Source organism: Triturus cristatus, chromosome 7 (assembly GCF_964204655.1).
Source record: "Triturus cristatus chromosome 7, aTriCri1.1, whole genome shotgun sequence".
NCBI lineage: Eukaryota > Metazoa > Chordata > Amphibia > Caudata > Salamandridae > Triturus > Triturus cristatus.
The window spans coordinates 1,614,339,862-1,614,361,633 of record NC_140590.1 but is presented as its reverse complement, the minus strand read 5'-3'; the positions used below and the strand labels follow the sequence as shown (position 1 = coordinate 1,614,361,633).

The window sequence follows — 21,772 nt, the reverse complement described above, 5'->3', positions numbered from 1 at the left end:
CACAACACCCGAAAGACTGGTTCCAATATTCAGATTACTTTTGGGTCTGGTTTATGCGGTTGTCAAAGAGTACAGTGACATTGCAGGTTTAGTCGCGCTCCATCCGCACCCAAAATAAAAACACAAATTTGCCTAACCTCTGGGCCCCCTTCTCTGAGCTGCACAGACTGGTCACAGAAGCACTCTAAACAGAAGCCCTGCATCCTGCCCACTCTCTGCTGCAATAATTAGCGTGTTCAGTGAAATTCAAGCCATATGCAAATTATGAAAGTACACTGATTTACAAGGTTTTAGTAGAGGCAGCTTTCTCAGAGTGCTTTGTGTGTACAATTTGTGTGGCTAGTAATGCTTTAGGACTGCTAGGGATGGGGTAGGACAGGGGCACTGGAACACAAGGGAGGTGGAGGCATCGGGGATGAGTACTGCACCAGCCCCTGTGGCAGTGTGGAAGTGAAGACTCATTTTAAGGCAATGTTGGCTGTCGTGCTAGCAAACCAGGTTAAGCACAAGGGAGCAGAAGTCCAGGTGCCTTATAAATGAACTGCTCCATGCTAGGGGGCATGAACATGTTGCAGCTTTTGGGGTGGAGCCATTTGTGATTTTCTGGAAGACACAAGGCTAGCCTTTTGCAGGAAAGCAGTGGAGATCCACCCCCCCCCCCCTCTCCACCCCTCACAATCATACACAAGATCAGGAATCTGACACTCCAGACGTGCAGGATTCATTGATCTTTGAAGGGCCCAGGCACCCTCCCGTTACACTGGATCAGACCCTTAGTACCGAAGACTCCATCAAGGCCATAAATACCCCTCTATTTCCACCCCCCCCCCCCACCCCATATCTCAGATTCCCGCCCTCCCCCCACAATCCCACAACTATTGTCCTCCTGTTCCCAGCAACAGGTTTGTAACAGTAAAGACTAATCAGAGATCTTGGTGACAGCGTGGTCTCGCACCACCCAGGCTGGTATGCTGCACCAGCACATTAGGAGTAATGTCCATCTGGCAGGGAGAGCAGGACAAAGAAAGCATCGCCTGTCAAATGGCTTTATATAAGGAGTGAAGTACACTCAATAGATCAGCTAAGCATTACACACCCCTCAAAGTTCGATACTTGTATAGGCACATGTACCTCGTCATGATTGGCAATTGTTCAATTTCTTTAAACACCCATGGTGTGCCTGAAAGTCTGAAGGTGGTAGGTCTATTCAAAGTTCCCAAACATGGATCGGAGGATGATAGTCGGCTCCATCTTAGACAAACTGGGTCGCACAGGATTAGGAGTTTACAGACCAGGATTCAACCAGGAGTGCATACATGAGGGTCTACATGCGTTTCAAGTGTACTGTGATGAAGCACTAGGCTGTCAATGGGCAGAGTTGATGAAATGTACACCACTGGGAGGGTTGATTTATATTCCTTCTGTTTTCATTTCATGCATGTGTAACTCATTAGGGAAGGACTCGCTTCTTATAGGCTGTGCAAGGGCTTCTTTTGTTTGTATTTAAAGCCTCCATTGTATGATTACAATAGTTAATGGCCTAAGATGGTTTCTGGAGCCACACCAGATTTTCATTCTTAGTTCAGTAAGGGCTTCTGTAATTCATTTTTCAACAGCTAAACAAAAACAAGATGGTGGCTGCTACTTCCTTTTACAATGTCTGAGAAACTGGCCGAAAAAGGGATTCTCATGTGCACCTGCCCTTTTAGTAACCAAAAGACTAAATATTGATTTGATCACTTAAATAATGGTGGATATTTTTCTTCCAGAAGCTGATTTTTTTGTTTAAAGTTGTATGATTTCACATGAACCCACGACCACCGGATAGCCCCCGATGTTTGCATTGACTGATACTGCTGTGCATTCAACATCGGTGGATGCATGAGCACTTTAGCACTAGATGTGTCCTACAGAAGTATGCACTTTGGCAGTCGTGGAAGCAGTGATGAAACTCCAGCATACCCGTTACTATAGCAAGCAACCCACTGGTCTAAGGTCCCATCTGTTCATCCAGAGTCTGTTCTGCAATTCTGGTACACTAGCTGTAGACTCACCACAATCATTCCTTCAATCCTGCTCTTTGGCCCTTTGCACTTCCTTCCCAAGCCTCCTCTCCTCTTCCACCTCCGCCTTAAAGGGTTGAAGTTCAGCCATCTGCCTCTCGAACTCCTCCGTCCCACACCTCTCCGTGACCAGATGGAATCGGTCTTGAACTAAAGAGAGAAAAATAAAATACAACAACTTTGAGATACAAAATTGTTCCTACTGGATAAACACTACATATGTAGTAAGCCTGTTAATCTGACATCTGGTATCATGAACAGCAGCTACATCATTTGCAAATATGTGCTAAATGAAGAAGTATAGTTGTACTTGGGCATGTAGACCACCCTAGTCCAAGCAAGACTACAGCCAACAGCAGCATAAAAGGAAACCGGGGAAATGGGGTCAGAGTTCCAACCCTTCCAAGGATAAGAGTCTGCCTCCCATCTGTCCCTTCAAGTCCACCACCTGTAAGAAATGGGAAGGGGCTGCAGTGAATGGTTGGTCAGGTGGAAGCAGATGAAGACTCACCCAACAAATTCTCTGGTGCAAACGTTTCCGGACAGATTACACTGTTGGGTGGAGTGCTGACGTGTGCAGCTTCATCCTGCCGTCTGAGCGCGCCTTCTTTCTGTAGATAAAGAGCAGTTTGTAATTAGGTTTATTGGGTCCCTGCACTTCGTGTCTAAACTGAGCCTTAGTTTTTTGGTCTACAGCCAGTCTACACAGCAGTCTCCTCCTGCCCCCCCCAAAAGGGGACAGTGCACTACAGGAATCTGCAGGGAGACTATCAGAAATCCATCTTTTGAATATTCCTCAGCCATCAAACAGAATCCAGAAACATTTGAGCAGTACATCTGTGCACCAGTACCTGGCGCTGTATGGCTGTGCATTGACAATGCTCAACCCTCGAAAGGACGTGCAGGGGCTCATGACTGCCACTCACGCGCACTGACAGTTCCGGTCCCTGCTCCACCAGATGTGGATCTGGAGCAGTCTTTAGGCTCCGAGACAGTTTGACAAACTTCTTTTCAGTGTGCAATGGAACGGTCTTCTTGCTCAATGACAGCTAAGGTCTTTAACAGGACCACGGAGGCAGATCCAAGACTTCTGCGTTGGCCAGGCTCCGATTCTTCGATCCCGTCCATCTCCCGCTGGTACACCTTTGGGCCCCAAGGAGCTGTGAGCACTCCAGCTGGGTTGCCGCTGGCGGATTCACCCTCTAGCCAGTTGGATCCAGCCGCAGCAAGTAAGAGCGATGGGGCCAGGTGAGGGGGGGGGGGGGGGGGGATGTATTTTGATAGATGACCACGAGGGAAAAGGATTGGTTTAGTTGCTTCTGGGGCCCATACTAATTCTGCCTAGTCTACACCATCTCCAGGGAATACTAGACTCCATTAGCGACTAAAGAGGTACCCATTGTGCACCCAATCGGAAAGTCAGCACAGTTTCAACATCAACTTAGGCCAAGCTGCGTTGCTGTCGAATCACACCCTGCACAGCTCGACTTTGCACCTCTACAAAGATGACCCCATACATAGCATTCCTTGTTTGCCACAGACGGACTAGGATGCAGTTGATAAAAATGTCCAACCCTCCCATTAAGATAACTGGTGTGATGGCCTACCAGACACCTCTGAATCTAGCCCCCTCAAATCCCCAAGTCCTGCCACAGAAGTGTACGCTTCTTTTGCTATGTTCATTCGGAGGACAGCTGAAATTCTTGACAACCAGTTTACCACCTCAGATCTAAACCTATCTTTTGACTGAAGTTCTCCAACCGGGGCACACTACCACGAAGCCCCTATTACCTTTAAATGAGGCCCTCACACATACCATTTTAGGGGCATGAACCAAACCTTGCTCTGACCCTTGGGCAAACTGCCAAATTGCCAAGGCCACCAACCGGGTACAAGGCAACCCTGCATTTTTTGTCTTGGCACCAGTTTCCAAAGAGCTTAGTGGTGCAGGCATGGAGTAGATGGACTAATCCGAACACTTTACGGACTACTTACCCAGAAAGGAGACCAGTTGACTGGGTGACTATTCTCATGCTCTTTGGGATTCGGTGGCTCAAGCCCTTCCAGGTGTACTGAAAGCATCTGACCAGTCCTTAAAGCTATACAGGATGGTGGTGATGCGGCAAGTTCACAAGTCATAGTAGCTCAGACACCACAGATTCCATCGGGTGACCCACTGGCATCAGCAATGCCATTCACTGCCACTCCCAGCTGCGGTAAACAGGTTTTTATAGGCGATGTCCAGTTCTCCCTCATGGACATGCCCTTTGAAAGGACTTTTTTTGGAGCCATAGAAGACTCCGCACTAGAGGGATTTAAAGAGCAGGGCCACACACTCCCTCCCACCCTTGGATGATCTGCCTCGCCAACTGCATCAGACCTACTGTTCCTTTCATGGTTTTGGTAGAGGTACTCCATACTGCCAGGAAGCACAGCTTCAGCAATGTGCTCAGTTTTGGAGCAGTGGCACCCACCAGCCCTGCAGTCAAGGTCAGTGAGCCAATAAGCCTCCCCCAGGCCCCCCCTGCCAAAGCCCTTTAACATGGAGCAGAGTCACCCGGTTGGAGTCAGAATACAACAATTCTTGCCCGGTTTGGTTGGCAGACCAGAACCTCAGATAAGTGAATCCTGCAGATAGAAGAGCTCCTCCTTGCCACTCTCTAGCACTTTCCACAGTCCCTGGACTGAGAGAGTACCATCTGTTAGTCTCACAACATGGAGCGACAGCCTTTTTGGCCAGAGGAGCGATTGAGTGGGTGCTGGGTGCCTGTGCCAGAAGTAGGTTGTGGTGGTTATCGTGCTACTTTCTGGTGCCAAAGAATGATGGAGGCCTTAGTCCCGTTTTAGATCTACACTCTTAAAGCATTCCTCGGGAAGGAGGAATTGAACATGCTCATAGGCCCAGGATTTGTCTGCCCTAGAGACTGGATGGTGGTGTTAAGTTTGCAGGACACCCATTTCCATATACCATCCTGCAGAGCCAGCAGCACCACCTATAGTTCATGGTGTCAGGACAATTTTCAGCTTGTTGTGCTACCCTTCAGTCTCATTAGAGCCCCTCAGATATTCATGAAAGTGATGGCGGTGGTAAAAGCACACCTTCGAGGGTCAGGAGTCCTACCTCGACTGGCTGTTGACAGCAGGCTCGCCCTCTGCAGTCAACCTCCTTCAGACTATGGAAAACTTACTGTTCTCTTTGGGGCTCACTATAAACGTGCCAATGTTGCATCCCATTCATTCTCAGATACTCCATCAGAGCCATTTCGGGCACATTTGGCTTTGTGCCTTTCCCTTGCAAAGGAGAGTCCAGGACTTTCAGACTGAGCCGGGTCTTTCTGGCTCTGTTCTGGGTTTCAGTGAGGTGGATTCAGAGGCTGCTTGGACTCATGGCCTTCTGACTCCTGCTTGTAATGCACGTCAAATAGCATATGCAGGCTCTGCAGTGTGATCTGAAATCTCAGTGGGCCAAACATCAAGAGGACCTCTGTCCAGATTTCGAAGGAGACTGCAAAAGAACTGCAGTGGGGGCTACTGGACCAAGATTGGGTCAGGGGCTGGGCCATCCAGACACCACCCAGAGCAGAGAGGGGACCGTTGCGTCGCTTCTGTGTTGGGAGGGCCCCCCTTGGTTAGCACCATGCCTCTGGAAATGGTTGGACCACCAAGGGTCATCCTGGAGGTAAACCACTTGCCAGGATCTTTGAATGCTAGGGTGGATGAATGCAGCTTTTGATGCCTCGCCAATCACTAGTTGCAGTTACACTTAGAGGTGGTGCAAGGTCAGCAGTTCCGTGTGTTGGAGTTTCCAAGGGGTCTCTCGCAGGAGACACGTTGCACCGTAGAGTGGAACTTATGACTCCGGTAGGCCTTCCGGACAATACCTCTTCTGCCCTGAGTTTGCAGAGAGGCGCATCACTAGTTCTGCTCTACAGGACTTTTTGGTTTGAGGCACCTCCCTCCTACTACGTACTGCCCTGGACTCAAAAGGTGAGCAATCCTAGGTTAGAGGCTACTTACCTTTTGGTAAAACTCTTTCAGGTAGAGACCAACTGTAGATTCCTCACCAATCCACCAGTTCAGTCAATTGGACTCTGACCAGTGTGTTGACTTGGGATTTTATTATTGGGTAACGTCAATTTGAAGTTAGGGCTCTGCACTCAGGGCGCGGAGAGCCTCTAAATCAACTCACCTTAGCACAAATTGATGCCAGCAGGAGAGCCACCTATGAGGCCCACAGGTGATTTCAGACAAAGCATCCGTGAGGAACTGCATGGCGCTATCTACTGGCCCAATCTACTGGCACACAGCGGCACTGCCTAAAATGTTCCATATCCAGTCCATCGCCATGGGGAATATTCAAAAGATGAGGAATGGGTGCTTAGTTGCTACAAGAAAGAGGGTCTCCAAAGGAACGTAACTGGTTTGTTACTTCGACATGGTATCCACTATTACACCTCAACATTAAGCCTGCCTATATTCTAACGTACAGAACCGACACTTCAAAAAGAGGCACAAACCGTCTTTTTTGCAGCTCTCTCATCTACTTGTAGGTAAAAGGCCGGCAGCAATCTAGCTCTGAACACTGGAACCTGTATAAAATAATTGTAAATACAAAAATTAATTCAAGCATGCAATGCCATGTATCGACGTTTACCCTCCTTTAAATTCAAATACTAGGTGGCATCCCATGAATAATCTTCGAATTAAGGTAATACTCCACTGATGACTCAACTCCACTCTAAAAGTCAGTCGTGCTCAAAGATATTCAGTGACCAAAGTGGGTCTCACCTCCTCTTTCCTTAGATCTTCCAGTTTCTTCATCTTATTTGCTAGGCGCTCTTTATCCCTGGTGTCAAAGGAGAATGGTGCAGGCTGGGATCGCCTTTGGTTTAGAGAAACTGGTTTAAAGGGTACACCATTATGTGGCTTGCTGTAATCTTTTAACATGGGCTGTTTCTCCTAACAAAATAGAATTTGTTGAAAAATTATTTTTCATTTCTAATTAATTGCCTACACCTGCATTAACAGTGAACACAGGACAGAGAAAAACACACACACACACACAGTGACTGGCAAGCACTCACTCGTACCTCCTCCACCAACACCACATTGGCATAGTCACAGACTTTGTTTCTTAAAGCAAAGACCGGTGGCTTGGACACTGTCCAGCGAGAAAATGTTTTTTCCAGTAATCTCCTACAATGCAACAAGGATTAGGTCAGTAAAGAAAGAAAAATTCAATGGGATGTTGGAGCGATCAAGAAATTCACAAGCAGGACGTCTTACCACTACTCCCATCAGCATCTCAGTTGGACAAGACCTTACAAGGAATATGCCCTTTTCCGGTCCAGGCTGCTCCCACTTTGCCCCTCGCTCTTGAATCGTTTTTTCATGTTCCAGGTTGTGGCCAGTGGGTTCAGGGGATTCTTTCATAGACTGCTTTTTGGAGTGAAATAGTGCTCTATGAAATGATCTGGTATCCAGTACTTGTGCTTGGCAGTTGCAGCTATAAATAAAAATGAAAGCCTCAGAAAGAAAAGTCACAATCTATTTGAAGCAGGAGAAACATTTACATTTAGTGGGTAAGGTTCCTATTCCACATAGCATCTAAGCAGAGTTACATTAAGCATACCAGGAGGAACCCAGCACAACTCTAACTTACTGTTCTACAGTTTGTATAAAGTCAACTTCACACATAAAAAGAAACGTACTATTTTGTAGAAAAGATCAAGCTAATTACACAGGCATAAAAGGGCAAGATCATCCCACCTCTATTAAACACAGATCTGAACATAACCACTTGTACTACACGGGTAGACGAAATGGTTACACTGTAGAATTAATTATAAGAATACATTGTGTGTTCTTTCAAAACAAACTTCCATTTGCAATAACGGATTTTCTAGAATAGTTGAATAGAACCAACTTACACCTAGTAGGTAAATTTACCCACAAAATTTGAATTGCAGAACTATTTTATCAAGATCATGACTAACCCAATTTTTAGAGATACGATGCAATTCTCTCCAATTTTGTAAACGAACATCTAAGACACCCAGGGATGCTTAACAAATTTATTCAGGCAAAGATGCACCTCGGCGCCGCTTTTCAGCTTTTTCAGAGTGCAGTTGAAGCCTTGATACTGCCATTTTTACTCACATGATCAACAACAATGAAGGACAACATTACAACCACAAAGTTACATGTGATGGTCAGCGCCATATTATAATGTCTTTTTCAAAAAGCTATCACCACAAGAAAAAAGATAGCTACTGTGTATTTCGGATCTTATATCTTAAGCACAATAAATTGCGCTTTAACGTTGTATTATAAATACGCTGTTTTTAAATTGAGTGGTTTGTATAAACACCATATTTGGCAAAAAGCTCAATGCGCTCTTAATTCATTGAAGTATCTTCCAATATTGAGGACAGGAATATAGATACTGAAAAAGCAAAGTTGCAATTGGTGGACAAGCGTCTAATGATCTGTATATCACGTTTCTACAAATTCATTATCATTCTCCACAATAACATTTTTATATATCGTCAAAATTAGGCGTCCTGCCCAAGTGGGCCATACTTTGAATTTGATACACTTGATTAATCACCAAAGTCCTGCCCAAGTGGGCATGGTAGATCCGATACCCTCACTTCTAATCAATAGAGGCAAATTTATCGATGTAGCTCTAATAGCAACGATGCTGTCCTTGCTGCCTCGATATTACAAACGATCATCCTATGTGTGCAAAAAAAAACACAAAAAAACCCCCATAGAACTGCTTAATTCATCATTTTAAACCCTCAACCACTATTCTATGGATTAAAAAAATCCGTCGTATCATAAACTAAAAGAAAAACAGGAAGTTAAATTCTACCTAAAACATTAATTGCTGATGTGCATTTACAAATGCACTGCCATCTCCTCACATTCAAACCAGTTGGGGTTAGTGTGTCAAAGTCTATAATAAGCCTCGATTCTATTCTTAGTTGACGTTCGTCACCTCCCCTCTCTTGTACTACAATCGCATTCAAAACTACAAATGACAGCAATTTTTCATTCTGTAGATGCATAGTAAAGTGACGTGCATCATTTTTCTAATAGCACGTAGGTGTTCTAATACCTTTTTTTTGCACGATGGACAGTGCTACAAATATAAAACTCACCACGGGGCAAATCAAACCGTAAACACAATCCTCTGTATCGCATGTGAAATTCCCCTTAATCACAAATTCTCCTCTAGTATTGGGAATTTTCAGTTTGGTACAAATCTACACTATTGGATTCAAATGTTGCAAGGCATGTGCCATTATTTACATCTCTACACATACCACCCTCTTCAGTAGATACCATATTACAGCTAAGCTCATCTTTGAGCGATCTACATCTTCTAAAGGTGATCTGGGGAGTTTCATGGACATATTTGTGCAAGATCTTATCTGTTCGTAAAGTGTGCCAATTTTGGTTAAACATTTTCCGGATATTATATGCTGTATTTGAAAAAGTAGTTCTAAATCTAACCTGGTCTGCTGCTTCCCCTACTGTAGGATTGGAATGTAGTAAATTTGGTCTAAGCAATGCATCTGCTTTTGCTATAGCCTGTTTAATACTTTTACTACTGTAGCCTCTTCTCAAACCTTTTGCTCATAACCAATTTTTTTGTTATACTCCTGCTGTGTACTGCAATTTCGTTTGGCCCTAATCAACTCGCCATAAGGAATACTACGAGTTAGGCTCGAAGGCTGAGCACTGTTGGCATTTAATAGACTATTGCCAGCAGTCTGTTTCCTATGTAGTTTTGTAACTAGCGTAGATTCAAGGACCTCAATTTCAACAACTAAAATTACACTTCTCTTTACTGAGGTTTGCAGTGAATCGTAAATTCATATCATGGTCGTTAAGCGAGATCACAAATTGCTCAGCCGACAATTCATCCCCTCTCCAAATAAAAAAAAAAAAAATGACATCTATAAACCGAATCCACATGACAATGTTGACCCCAAATTGCTCCCAGTTTCCCGACACCTGCTCCTCCCACCAGCCCATGAATAAATTAGCATAGCTGGGGCAAAGCAGGTGGCCATCGCTGTCCCCAGGATCTGTCTGTAGATGTTTTTTATTAAAGAGAAAAAAGTTATTGCTTAAGCAGTACATTACCATTTCTACTAACATTTCAGGGCCCTTTGTTTCTACACTACCAGCTTATTTAAAAGATAAGTCACACTTCCTAACATGGAGGGCATCATATGTGAAATCAATTTTTTTTACTGGCAAGGTTGGACGTGACCAGTCTTTATACCTGCATTAAGCACGACATGTGGATCCAGGCTGTAAGACATTTGAGAGCAAGACCCGTTTCTTCACTACTACATACTGAAATGTTAGAAATATTAACCCCCCCGCCCCCAATATGGTTTAAAACCGCTGCAGAGCTTTCCTTTCCTCTTATGAATGGGGATTTTTTTTTTTTTTTTTTTTTTTAATAAGCATCCACAATTCCAAATAAATAACTACTAGTGGAATATAGTCAGCTTGAGAACTATACATTACACTTTGCTTCTCAGCAATTCTCCTGCTCAGCCATTTTATAGCTACAGGTTCTGAAAAATCTTGACAGAAGGTCTTCACAGGCCCCTCCACATAGAAATTGAAAGAGGACTGATCGAAGAGCCTCATAGTAATAGAAAGAGGACTGTTCGATTCTCAGCAGTGGCTATCTTGGCATGGGCAATTCACCAACAACCCTCTTAATCTATTCAGCTGAAGGAGACCCGATAATCCCCACTGTACAATTGGATGGCGCAATTTTATCTGAAATGATAAAAAGTTTATTTTTATGGCTATATTGTTGATCATTAAGAGGGGGCAAGTCATCTATTGTAATAATGCCACTTTAATCTTCCACATCCCAAGGTCCACTGACAATGCCGCTATAGCTCTTTCTTCTAGTAGGCCTTGCCCACAGGTCAAACCTTTTGGGCCCAATCTGCTTATACAGTTCACTATTCTTAACAGACCTTACCCTATTATTGACTAGAACCAACCCAAGATCTCACCCTCTCCTGGCACTCTGCCCTCCACCCACCATGGCTACATCTATCAGTCCTATTGAAGGCTTACTTTCCCAAGTCCGTTTCAATGCCTTTAAGATTACTTAGACCCCTAACCGGACTAAACATGCCACTAAGAAATTCAAAACACAATATAATCAAGACACCCGAAACTGCTTATTTCTGATACTTATTTCTGTCTATCTAATGGCAACATGTTGAACGGCAAACTTTTTCACGAATAGAAGAGCCTAAGGGAGGAAAACGCTCCTATCCTTTTTTCAGATCAAACAGACAAAGAAAACACCTCATGGGTTCAGGCTTTGTTTCTTCCTCCCCAATCTTCAAAGCCGATCTCACCATTACCATTTACAACAACGTGATCGTTCCAACTCAATCATCGGATTGAAATGTAGAGCAGTTCGACAAACTCTTCATGAAGATTAAAAATTCATTAGCTAATCAATATAACTTTGCGACAAGATCTAGCGCTAGCAACCTCAAGGGTACCCCCCAAAGCGTTGCTCCCAGTTCCTCTTTGGATACACCTCCCACCTCGCCCTCCTATCTACCTTCGTCCCGGATGGGTGGCGGGTCAAATGCTCCTCCCATTGCACCGCCAGTAACCCTTTCTCCATTACTAACCTCTCTATCAAGGCACCTTGGTTCACCGCAAACCCTCAGTAATCAACTCTCCCCTCTGGAACCCCTCAATACCGCCATTGACCCATCTGGCATTCATCAAGACCCTTCCTCCCAGTCAGTTTTCCCCCCACACAACTTCTACCCCTTCCCCAGCACCAGACTTGGTGGCTCACCTGGACGATTTATCCCCCCCAGCTGCACCATCTCACCCTCGAACTACATGATCTAAAATACCTCTCATTGGAACACCTCCCCCGGATAAGCTCCCTCCTCTCTGGTACGAATCCGCCCAGAGTCTTGGCCAGCGCTGGAGCTCGCCTTGATCAAATCTCTCACCTCTATATCCCTAAAACCGTACCCCTACCTAACGTACCCTCCCTCCCCAGAAGATCGTTGGCCTCTCCCGCACCCAAAGATATCGATGAGTTGCTCAACTCTTACTCGCTTATTCTAGACACCAATAAGATCCTTACGGGGCAAATGCAGGCCATTCACGCAAACCCGAACAGAGACACCCCCCCTCCCCCTCCCCCTCCTTCGAGTCAAACAACGTCAACTTCATGAGTGTGGTCATACAGACTCCTCCCTCCCTCCCCCCCCCCCCCCCCCCACCTTCTCTGGTACAACTTAAATGCGTACTACTCAACTGCAGGTCAGCCAGCAAACACGCCTGTGAAATCTTTGACCTCATCCAACACAATGAGATCGATATCATCCTTACTGAAACTTGGCTCAATCCCTCTTCCACTCCTATCCTAGACCTCCTAGTGCCCCCTACTCATGACATAATTCGCCTAGAGAGCTTTGAAGCTGGGAGGTGATTAGCCTGTATACATCGGAGCAATCTCGCGGTCTCCATCTTGGAGTCTTCTACGCCATCATCTTGTGAATACCTTTGTCTCAACATCTCCCGTAACCATCATCCGGTGTGCAATTTACACACATTCTATCACCCCCCTGGGGACAACCTCCCTTCATTGAACAATTAATGGAAATCTCTGCAAATGTCTATTCCGTTCTCTCCCACATCTACCTATGTGACTTCAACCTCCACTGGTCTAACCCTAATGACCAAGCTGTAACTTGCCTCAAATCTTTGAGTGATCCAGAGCTGATTCAACATTGTGACTAGTCAACCCATAATAAAGGTGAAACTCTGGACCTCATCATCACCAAAGGACAACACAATCAATACCATCACCCCATGTGATTGGTCCGACCACCACAACATCTTCTTCCATATTAACATGGATGTGTCTCTAAGGAAGGGTCAACCAACGAAATCGAAGATCTGGAAAAGGGACCTCAGATATCAACACCTCCGATCTAGCATCCCACTTTGTAGTTGCCCTCTCTCCAGAAGTCAACATGTCTGAGGTTCATGTACTCACCGACTTCTACATTTAGCATAATGGATTCCGTTGCTCCTCTTCAATAAAAAACGCCTCAACAAAAACATCCAAACCATGGTTCAACTGCAACTTAAACTCGGAACGTCGCAACCTTAGGGCTATTGAACGATCCTGGAGATCCAAACCTTCCACGGACCTGCTAAAAATCTACATCGGTTAGGGGCTCCTTTAACAAGCACATCAAGAGAGCAGAGGCAGACTATTTCAGATCCCAACTTAATCAAGCCGCAAACCTGTTAGATCTAACTGCGGCCTTTGACACCCTCTCCCCCTCAGTACTCACATATCGTCTGAGGGAAGTGGGGGTGAGGGACGCAGCTTTAGATCTACTAACTTCCTTCCTTGAAGGAAGGGAACAAAGAGTCAAGCTGGGGGAGCTCCTATCTCCATCCCGACCGGTGCTATGTGGGGTCCCGCAGGGGTCGGCTCTTAGCCCGACCCTATTTAACATCTATATGACCCCACTGGCCAGATTAATTAGATCTTTCGGGATGGAGGTAGTCTCCTATGCAGATGACACCCAAATCCTCGTCTCTCTTTCCCATTCAGACGTACCTACTGCCTCCAATTTTAGATCTTGTATGGAGGCAGTTGGCCAGTGGATGGTTCAGAACTCACTTAAACTGAATGGGGAGAAGACTGAGGTGATGGTGTTTGGAGGGAACGAGAACATCTGGTCAGCCAGCTGGTGGCCTGACTCGCTCGGGGTGTGTCCTTCCCCCACGACATCTGCTAGGAATCTAGGGGTGATGATAGACCCTGCACTGGACATGGGCGGTCAGGTTAGTAGAACCATCTCTACCTGTTGGGGCTTAATCCATACCCTGCGAAGAATCAGGAAATACCTCTCCATGCAGTCCAGAAAGCAGATAGTTATCGCTCTTATCGGCTCGCGACTGGACTACTGTAATGCGCTGTATGCGGGGCTAAATAGGAGCCTACTGCAGCGCCTGCAAGTAGTCCAGAATGCCGCAGCCAGATTTGTTCTGGACGCTCCAAGACGCTCCTCGGCCACGTTGGCCAGGAAAACGCTGCACTGGCTACCGGTAGAGCACCGAGTCCAGTTTAAAGTCCTATGTATGACCTACTCTGTCATTGCAAGGAACAGCGACATGGGAGTTGGTTCCATCATTTCCCACTATATACCTGGAAGGGATCTGCGTTCCTCCAGGTAATTGCTCCTGACAGTCCCCCGTGTACGAAGAGCCAAGTGGGGTGGTAGGGCTTTCTCCACTTTGGCGCCTAAATGGTGGAATGACCTTCCTTTGGATCTTAGGTCCCTAACCTCCCTACAGATATTCCGAAGGGCCCTTAAAACTCGCCTCTTCTTGCAAGCCTATGTGTAAGGTTTTCCTTTCTTTTTATCCCTGTTTGTTAGGCGCCTTGATACCTGCGGGTTATTGTTTTGCGCAATATAAATCCTCTATCATCATCAACCACCACAAGAAAGTTTTTGAACTGGTTAAACAATCGGCGAACGCACCAAACCGCCCAGATTTGGAAATCAGCCCCCCCCACTCATCTGGCTGCTTTCTTTACCGAGAAATCTAGACTAGTCAGTATTTTTTGGGGGGGGGGGGGGGGGGGAAATCTTTATTTTACAATGCTCGTAAGACCATATGATACAATGCCATGTACAAATCGCACATTAGGGAACAATACAGACATCATTCGGGAGTTACACATCAGGGAATCACAAGTGTCTTTCATCCGTATAATTAGACTATACCTCCTCCCGGGAACCCGCCTCTGTATAGACTCATCTATATTGATCTGGATACCAAGCGGGCCCTACCGCTATCCAATGGGTCTACTTCCCGCCCGGCCCAAACAGGCACGATCGAACCGTTGAGCCTGGGCATCAAGAACTATGCCTCCTGGGACACCTTTACCCCACTCAGTGAAAGACATAAAAAGGTTCTTCAGAGTATCAACCCTTCTAATCATTTCAGCGACCCGTTGCAACCTTCCAGCTTCAAAGAAATCAAGGATGCAGTATCTCCCATCTGGACACAGATGGTCAACGCATCTGTCACAAGGCACAATCCCAGAGTGCCTAAAAGCAGCTCAGGTAACACCCATATTATATGACTTCCGCCCTATCTCCAACATCCCCGCCCTCGCCAAACTCCTAGAAACATGCGTCCAGTTGCAACTCTGTGCTCACCTTGAGAATTTCCATCTCCTGGACCAACATCAATCTGACTTTTAGTGGGTATAGCACCAAATCGGCTCACTCATGTTATGGACAACATTTTAAAAATGCTTGATCAAAATGAATTGTGCCTCCTTAACTTTTCATCCTCGTTTGACACTTAATCACGACAACCTCCTATCCACCCTAGAGCACAGGATGGGCCTGTCTGGTCTGGTGTTGCAATGGTTCTCGTCTTTCCTCCATCACAGATCCCAAAGAGTGAAGGCGAATCTCTCTCTCGCAGCCATCTCCAATATCTATGGGTGTCCCCTAAGGGTCCGCCCTATCTCCCATACTCTTCAACTTGTTCTTGGAACCACTAGCTAATGCACTAAAATCCATGGACATTATCTTCCATATGTATGCAGATGACACCCAACGTTATCTGAAAATCTCCTCCCTGGATAACATCACCTCACTCAACACTACACTGACTACTCAAAACTGGTTAACTATGAACCACCTGCTGCTCAACACCTCCAAAACTTAATTCCTGCTCATCTCTCCAAATCACACCCCTAAGCTACACCTCTGGTTGGATCAGCTCACCACATTCAACTGCTCCCCCCTCATCAACATCGAATCAGCTAAATCCCTCGGAATCACTCTGGACAAGCACTTGAACATGAAGACTCATATTAGCAAAGTATGCAAGGGAGCTAACCACCTGTTGAGGATACTCTGGAAGCTCAAACCTTTCCTCCCACAAGCGGACTTCAAACAAGTGTTCCAAGCGCTTGTTTGCCAAGACTTCAATGTGTCAGTTTTACGCTCTGTGGTCTCCCCAAATATACCTTGGCCCCACTAAGGGCCTCATTGAAAACAGCAGCCAGACTGGTCACGGGTACTAAAAGAAATGCGCACATCTCTCCAGTCTTAAAATCCCTAAATTGGCTGCCATATGAAGCGAGAATACAGCTGAAGATAGCTTGCCTATCTCAAAGCCCTCCATTTCAAAACCCCCAGTTATCTAACACAAAAACTGGAACTATCAGGAGGGGCTAGACCCTCTAGGAGTGCCAACTCTCCTCCTGAAACCTCAGATCTTTCTCAAAAAGAGAACATGCCACCGAGCCTTCTCCGGCTCAGCTCCGAAGAGCTGAAACTCACTCCCACCGGAAATACGTAGAATCTCTTCCAAGGATGCATTCAAATTGGAAGTAAAAAGATTCCTTACGAACAAGTTCTTACCTTAATAGGTTGCTGGATCGTCTGCTCTAATGCATTGGACCTAGACCGTTAAGCCCTTACGATGGTTGCTATTCCATCTCGATATGTACCAGTTATGTTCTTATTATTCTGCTGATCCCGTGTACTTGTAACCATTCTTGCCCTGCGAGTTCTATTTTGATATGTGATTTTGTCTTGACTCCCATTTGACACATGTACTGCAACTGTTACTTTCCTTTCCCCACAACTGTAAAGCGCTCAGATATCCCTCAGGATCATGTTCGCGCTATATAAAACTTTATAAATAAACAGGCAATTGAGACTTTGCAAAATAACTATCAAGGTGTCCAAATTGGCAAGGTTTCCCCGATACACTGCTGCCTGGGTGCACTCCAGATATTACCAATTACCATTGAGAAAATGCACTGCAGGAACCTCAGTGGATACAGTGAATTTGTAAAACCAAGAACTGCTTCCAGCAGAAAGTCTGACTGTTTGAATTAGCAGACTCCATAAATCTATGGACAAAATGACCAAAGCACCTCTCCCAAATGGTTTGATGAACACAGAACCTTTACTAGACAAGACCACAAACCTGTCTAAGGGGTGCCATAAAATGTAGCTCACTGGTGTAGACAAAAAAAAAAGACTTTCCCCCAGGGACGCTCTGCCTTCTAAACCTGGGCATGCATGCGAAAAAGTTACTTACCTTCGGCAACGATCTTTCTGGTGCATACTAGATCCACTTGCAGAATCACCCCCTTTGGGCTATTTCCAGGTTGGATCCAGAAAATTGACAGTTTCTGGATCCAACCTGGCACCATCTCAGCTCTAAACACGGTGCATGTGCAACTTTACTAGGACCATAGAACGCCACCCTAGTGCACGTAGCATTAAATCAAGCGTGGAAGCTCAGTGTAACAAATGAACTTTGACCCTTATAGTATGAGTGGCCTATGAACATCCTTCAGTTTGGGAAGGTTAGTGTGAACTGCGACGAATCGGCCTGTGGATAAAGTATAAACCAGAATGATAGCTACCGATGGCAAGTAACATTTCTCCCGATGGATACTCCTTCCTGCAGATTTGTTTAAATACACATCATGGCAGTAGCTCCCAGGTTATGGGGCTGAAGAAGCAGTCAGAAAAAGACATTTTGCAGCATCGAACTAGCTAAATGGGCTACCTTTCGCAAACAACTATTCACTGAACTCAGAAGTGAGACCGAATGGCCAAGTCACCACATCGGTTTTATTTGGAGGGGGAGGGCGACAATTGTTGAGCAGGGCGTATCTAAGCCACTAGAGCCACCCTGGCAAATGCTGAAGTTGAAGACTCTGGTCGTGAGGGGAACGGCATACCGGCAACAAGACTCCCTGCTCCCGCCGTGAGGGAAACGGTACCAGGCAGCGAAGGGACTACACTTCCCAGAGTTCCCTGCAAGGCGCCTTCTACCAGCATCAGAGGGCGCCGGAGGTCCATTTAACCAGCAGTGACCTCTCGCAGCCTGCCCGTCAAAGCCCGAAGACTGGACTGGGCCTCCTCTAACGCCTCAAGATGGGTAAGCGTAAGCTCATGGGGGACGCTGATAAAGGGGGTATAAAAGCGAAAATACCTAGACAATCCCCCTCTATTATCTCTTATTTGACCTCTGCGGTGGGTGCCTTGAATAAAGAAATCGCTAATGCCGAAAAAGAGCTAGGATTGGACACAGATGTTGTGCCCAGAGTCGGGTTGGCAGATCTGGTAGCGGCTCCTATCCCTTTGGAACCCGAGGTAGTGATCATTGCCCCAGATTTACATCAGGATGTTTCAGTACCTGTTATGGCCAACCTGGGTGACCAGACCAGCCCACAGAGACATCATAGCCCCTTGTGTCCAGGGGTCCCTAGGGTTAGGCCGGCTGATGTAAAACGGTCACAAAAGAAAAAAACCAGTAAAGCGTGGCAAAGGCCCTAAGGTTGGTCCAATTAGTACTTTCCCAGGAATTGATGTTTCTATCCAGCAGTCCTTACGGCTCCTTATTGAGGATATTTTTAGCACAAGATTTGAATCCATGCTGTCCTCCATTGCAAAGGATATTATTGACACTATGAACTGTGTCGCTGACCTTAAAAAAAAAAGTGTGATCATTTACACTCCATTTTGGATTCCCGCTTAAAAGACAATCTCTGTCCGCCGTTTACTAACATTAGCGATGCGACACCAGTAGTGACTGGATCAGTTACCAGAGGGTCTATTCAAACATGTGTCCAGTCGAACTCATCGGGGCCGGGTGGTCATGTGAATTTGGAGGGTAGGATGGTCCCTTCCCCTATTATAAGGCAAAATGTATCCATCGCCCCTCATGGCGCCGTTCCAATGCGACCTATAGGTTTGGGTCCTGTAACAAGGGAGAGTCCTGTGTTACACAATAGTTCTACCTCTAACAACTGTAACAGGATTGATCTCCCCCCTGAAGCTACCCCTCTTGTTGCGGTCCTTGTTGGGGTTCCCTCCCTGGACCACGCCGTTCAGGAATCTACAGATGGTTTGTTACGTAAAACAAGAAATTGGTGTAATCACTACTGTACGGGCCCGCATGATATTTCAGACCACATTATGGCTAGACGATTGTCGTGGGTGGGCAACCAGCCTAAAAATATTGTAGGGGACTGCATAAATGTAAATTTTAACAAACCTGACATAGCAGATAGGTTGTTTTGGGATACTTCTGCCCTTAATTCAGAAGGTATAAGGGCTGTACCATTGGGCTATTTCTACCCTCCCCCAAATCTGGGGGTGACCTCTAGAAGGCCACATGCTATTAAGTTTTATCCACCCCAGTATTGGCATAGAAATAGATCGGGAGGAGTTGGTTCTCTATCCTCTAATACTATAACTGCCCAGTCAGGGGGTGAGGAGGTGGGCTTACCACTGACTAATAGATTCTCCCTTAAACATGTTGGACTCAAATGATTGACTCTTTGAACCTGACACCATACCGTCTTTGTTTCCAATGATGTGGAGGGTCTAGGCCTCGTGAATAATAATTGCCTATCTGTTACCCCCTGCACAATTAATATGGAACGAGATGTTATTTTGCCTCCTTCTGCTCCCAATGATTTGGAGGGATTAGGCATGGAGAGTATCAACTGCCTATCTGTTAGCCCTTGTCCAACTAATTTGGAAATAGACATTGGCGTGGTAAACGCCCCAATTTGTAGAGCTGTTAGCTGGAACATTGCGGGATTAAGAAGTAAAAGATAATCCTCAGTGGCTAGCGTTTTTAAAATCTTTTGATACAATCGCCATCCAGGAATCTTGGGATAAGGAGGAGAATTTCTGGGTGGATGGTTTCAGTTCCTTTTTTCTCCCAGCTCAAGCCACCGTAGCCGGTAGAGCAAAAGGTGGGCTTTTGTTACTTTTATCTTTAAATATACAGGGACCTATAAATAGAATTCATGTAGATTCTTTCAACTGTTTGGCAATTGAAATCTGCTCTACCTCTCAACCTAAGATACTTTTGGTGAACTTTTATAATTCTGGGGAAGTTAATTTTAGGCATCAACATTTGATTAACTTGAATTTGTTTTTAGAAAAATAAGAGCTTCGCAAACTACTGCGTTCTATGTCGTACTCATGGGCGATTTTAATATTCATCCTTGCCAACAAAATTGCCTCATTACCGATGATCTTGGCCATAATTATGCCTCATTGCCCCATTTTGAACACACTGGGGAGGGGGAGGCCTTAGAGTCCCTCCTGTCTGATGCTTATCTTTTTGAACCGGGCTTCGCTAATAAGCTTGAGCGGTGCCCGACTTTTAAATCCAATACTAAAGATACCATTGATTACATTTTTTTGTCTCCAGGGCTATTGGATAAAGTTGTTTTTTACAATGCAAGAGAAACGCCCTTTAGCGACCATAACCCGGTCATTCTGGAACTCAATATATGTTGCAGCTCACGATCTAGTGACAAGACCCAAACTGCACCTTGTTTTGTATCCACTTGTGACCAAGGGAGACGGCTTAGGTGGCCTAAGGTGATCCCGGATATCTTTAACGAAGTTCGCACGAAATGCGAGGGGCACTTTTCAATCTGCGATAACCCATTGAGTTCAAAAGATGAAATATTTAGAGCTTTCGAGGGTATTTGTAAACAAATTGCCTGTGATCTCACAGTCAAACATATCCCGAGACCAGCACATGGCCCTAAGTGGTTTGACAGCAACTGCTCTCGCCCATCGCCTATTAAACGAAGCGCTGAAAACAAAACCTCGAGAGTTCCCTGATAGCGGTCCTGCGCAAACAGTATAAGTTGGCAACTTACAAGCGGAAATCCGAGATAGCTCAAAATTTTGGGGGATTATCAATATTCCTTTTTTCTCCGGTTTGGATAATGAAATTCAGGACTGCCACATCACTGAGGCTCAATGGTGGTCTCATTTTGAGGCAATATATGCCTCTCCTGAGAATTTGGATCTCTGTCCTAGCGTCCCATTTGTTGAATCACGAACTACACTTGTGTTCTGCGAAACAGATGTGGAGAAAGCTATAAGAGAATCTCAGTGACAAGGCTCCTGGCCCTGATTTAGTCCCGGCTGATGTATTTAAATCAAACCCTAAATTTTGGGCGAAGATCCTGGCCAAAGTTTTTAACGTCTCTGGCTCCCTAGGGTTCCCCGCATCATGGTCCTGTTCTACAATTATTCAAATTTTTAAGAAAGGCCAGAGAGGGGACCCGCGGTGCTACAGACCTATATCCTTGATCGATTCTTCCGTGAAGATTTTAGGCAAAGTAATTTTAATGAAAATTTCTGACTGGGCTGTTGATAAGAACATTTCAGACCTACAATATGGCTTTAGAAAAAACAGAAGTACCATTGATCAGTGCCTTAACCTGTCATTATTAATCAACAAATATACCGTGGCGAAGGAAGGCTGTATTAGACTGGCTTTCATGGACTTATCCTTAGCTTTTGACCTGGTTAACAGGTCTAAGCTGTGGACCATTCTGTTAGAAAAAGGTCTTGATCCTCCCCTGGTGCATTTTTTGTCCGATCTTCACCAGGATCTCTTCGCCTCGGTCAGAATTTCACGGGATGGTAAATGTACAAGTTCTTTTAGATCTGCCCGTGGTGTTCGGCAAGGGTGTATTTTGGCACCAGTTCTTTTTACCCTTTATATTAATGACCTAGACAGATCACTCTTATCAGCAACCCCGGATATTCCGCGTGTAGGAGACTATTCCA

General features: G+C 45.5%; 1 protein-coding gene across 1 annotated transcript in view; it reads right to left on the bottom strand.

Moving 5' to 3' along the window:
* LOC146812509 (targeting protein for Xklp2-B-like) overlaps positions 1-21,772 on the bottom strand; it is a 131,712-nt gene that overhangs the window by 12,628 nt on the left and 97,312 nt on the right. The window contains exons 11-15 of the mRNA XM_085619511.1: positions 7,350-7,569; positions 6,852-7,022; positions 6,581-6,652; positions 2,575-2,674; positions 2,055-2,213 (exon numbers count right to left, since the gene is read on the bottom strand). Coding sequence (XP_085475637.1) covers positions 2,068-2,213; positions 2,575-2,674; positions 6,581-6,652; positions 6,852-7,022; positions 7,350-7,569 — 709 coding nt within the window. The 3' untranslated portion in view covers positions 2,055-2,067. The remainder of the gene's footprint in view (positions 1-2,054; positions 2,214-2,574; positions 2,675-6,580; positions 6,653-6,851; positions 7,023-7,349; positions 7,570-21,772) is intronic.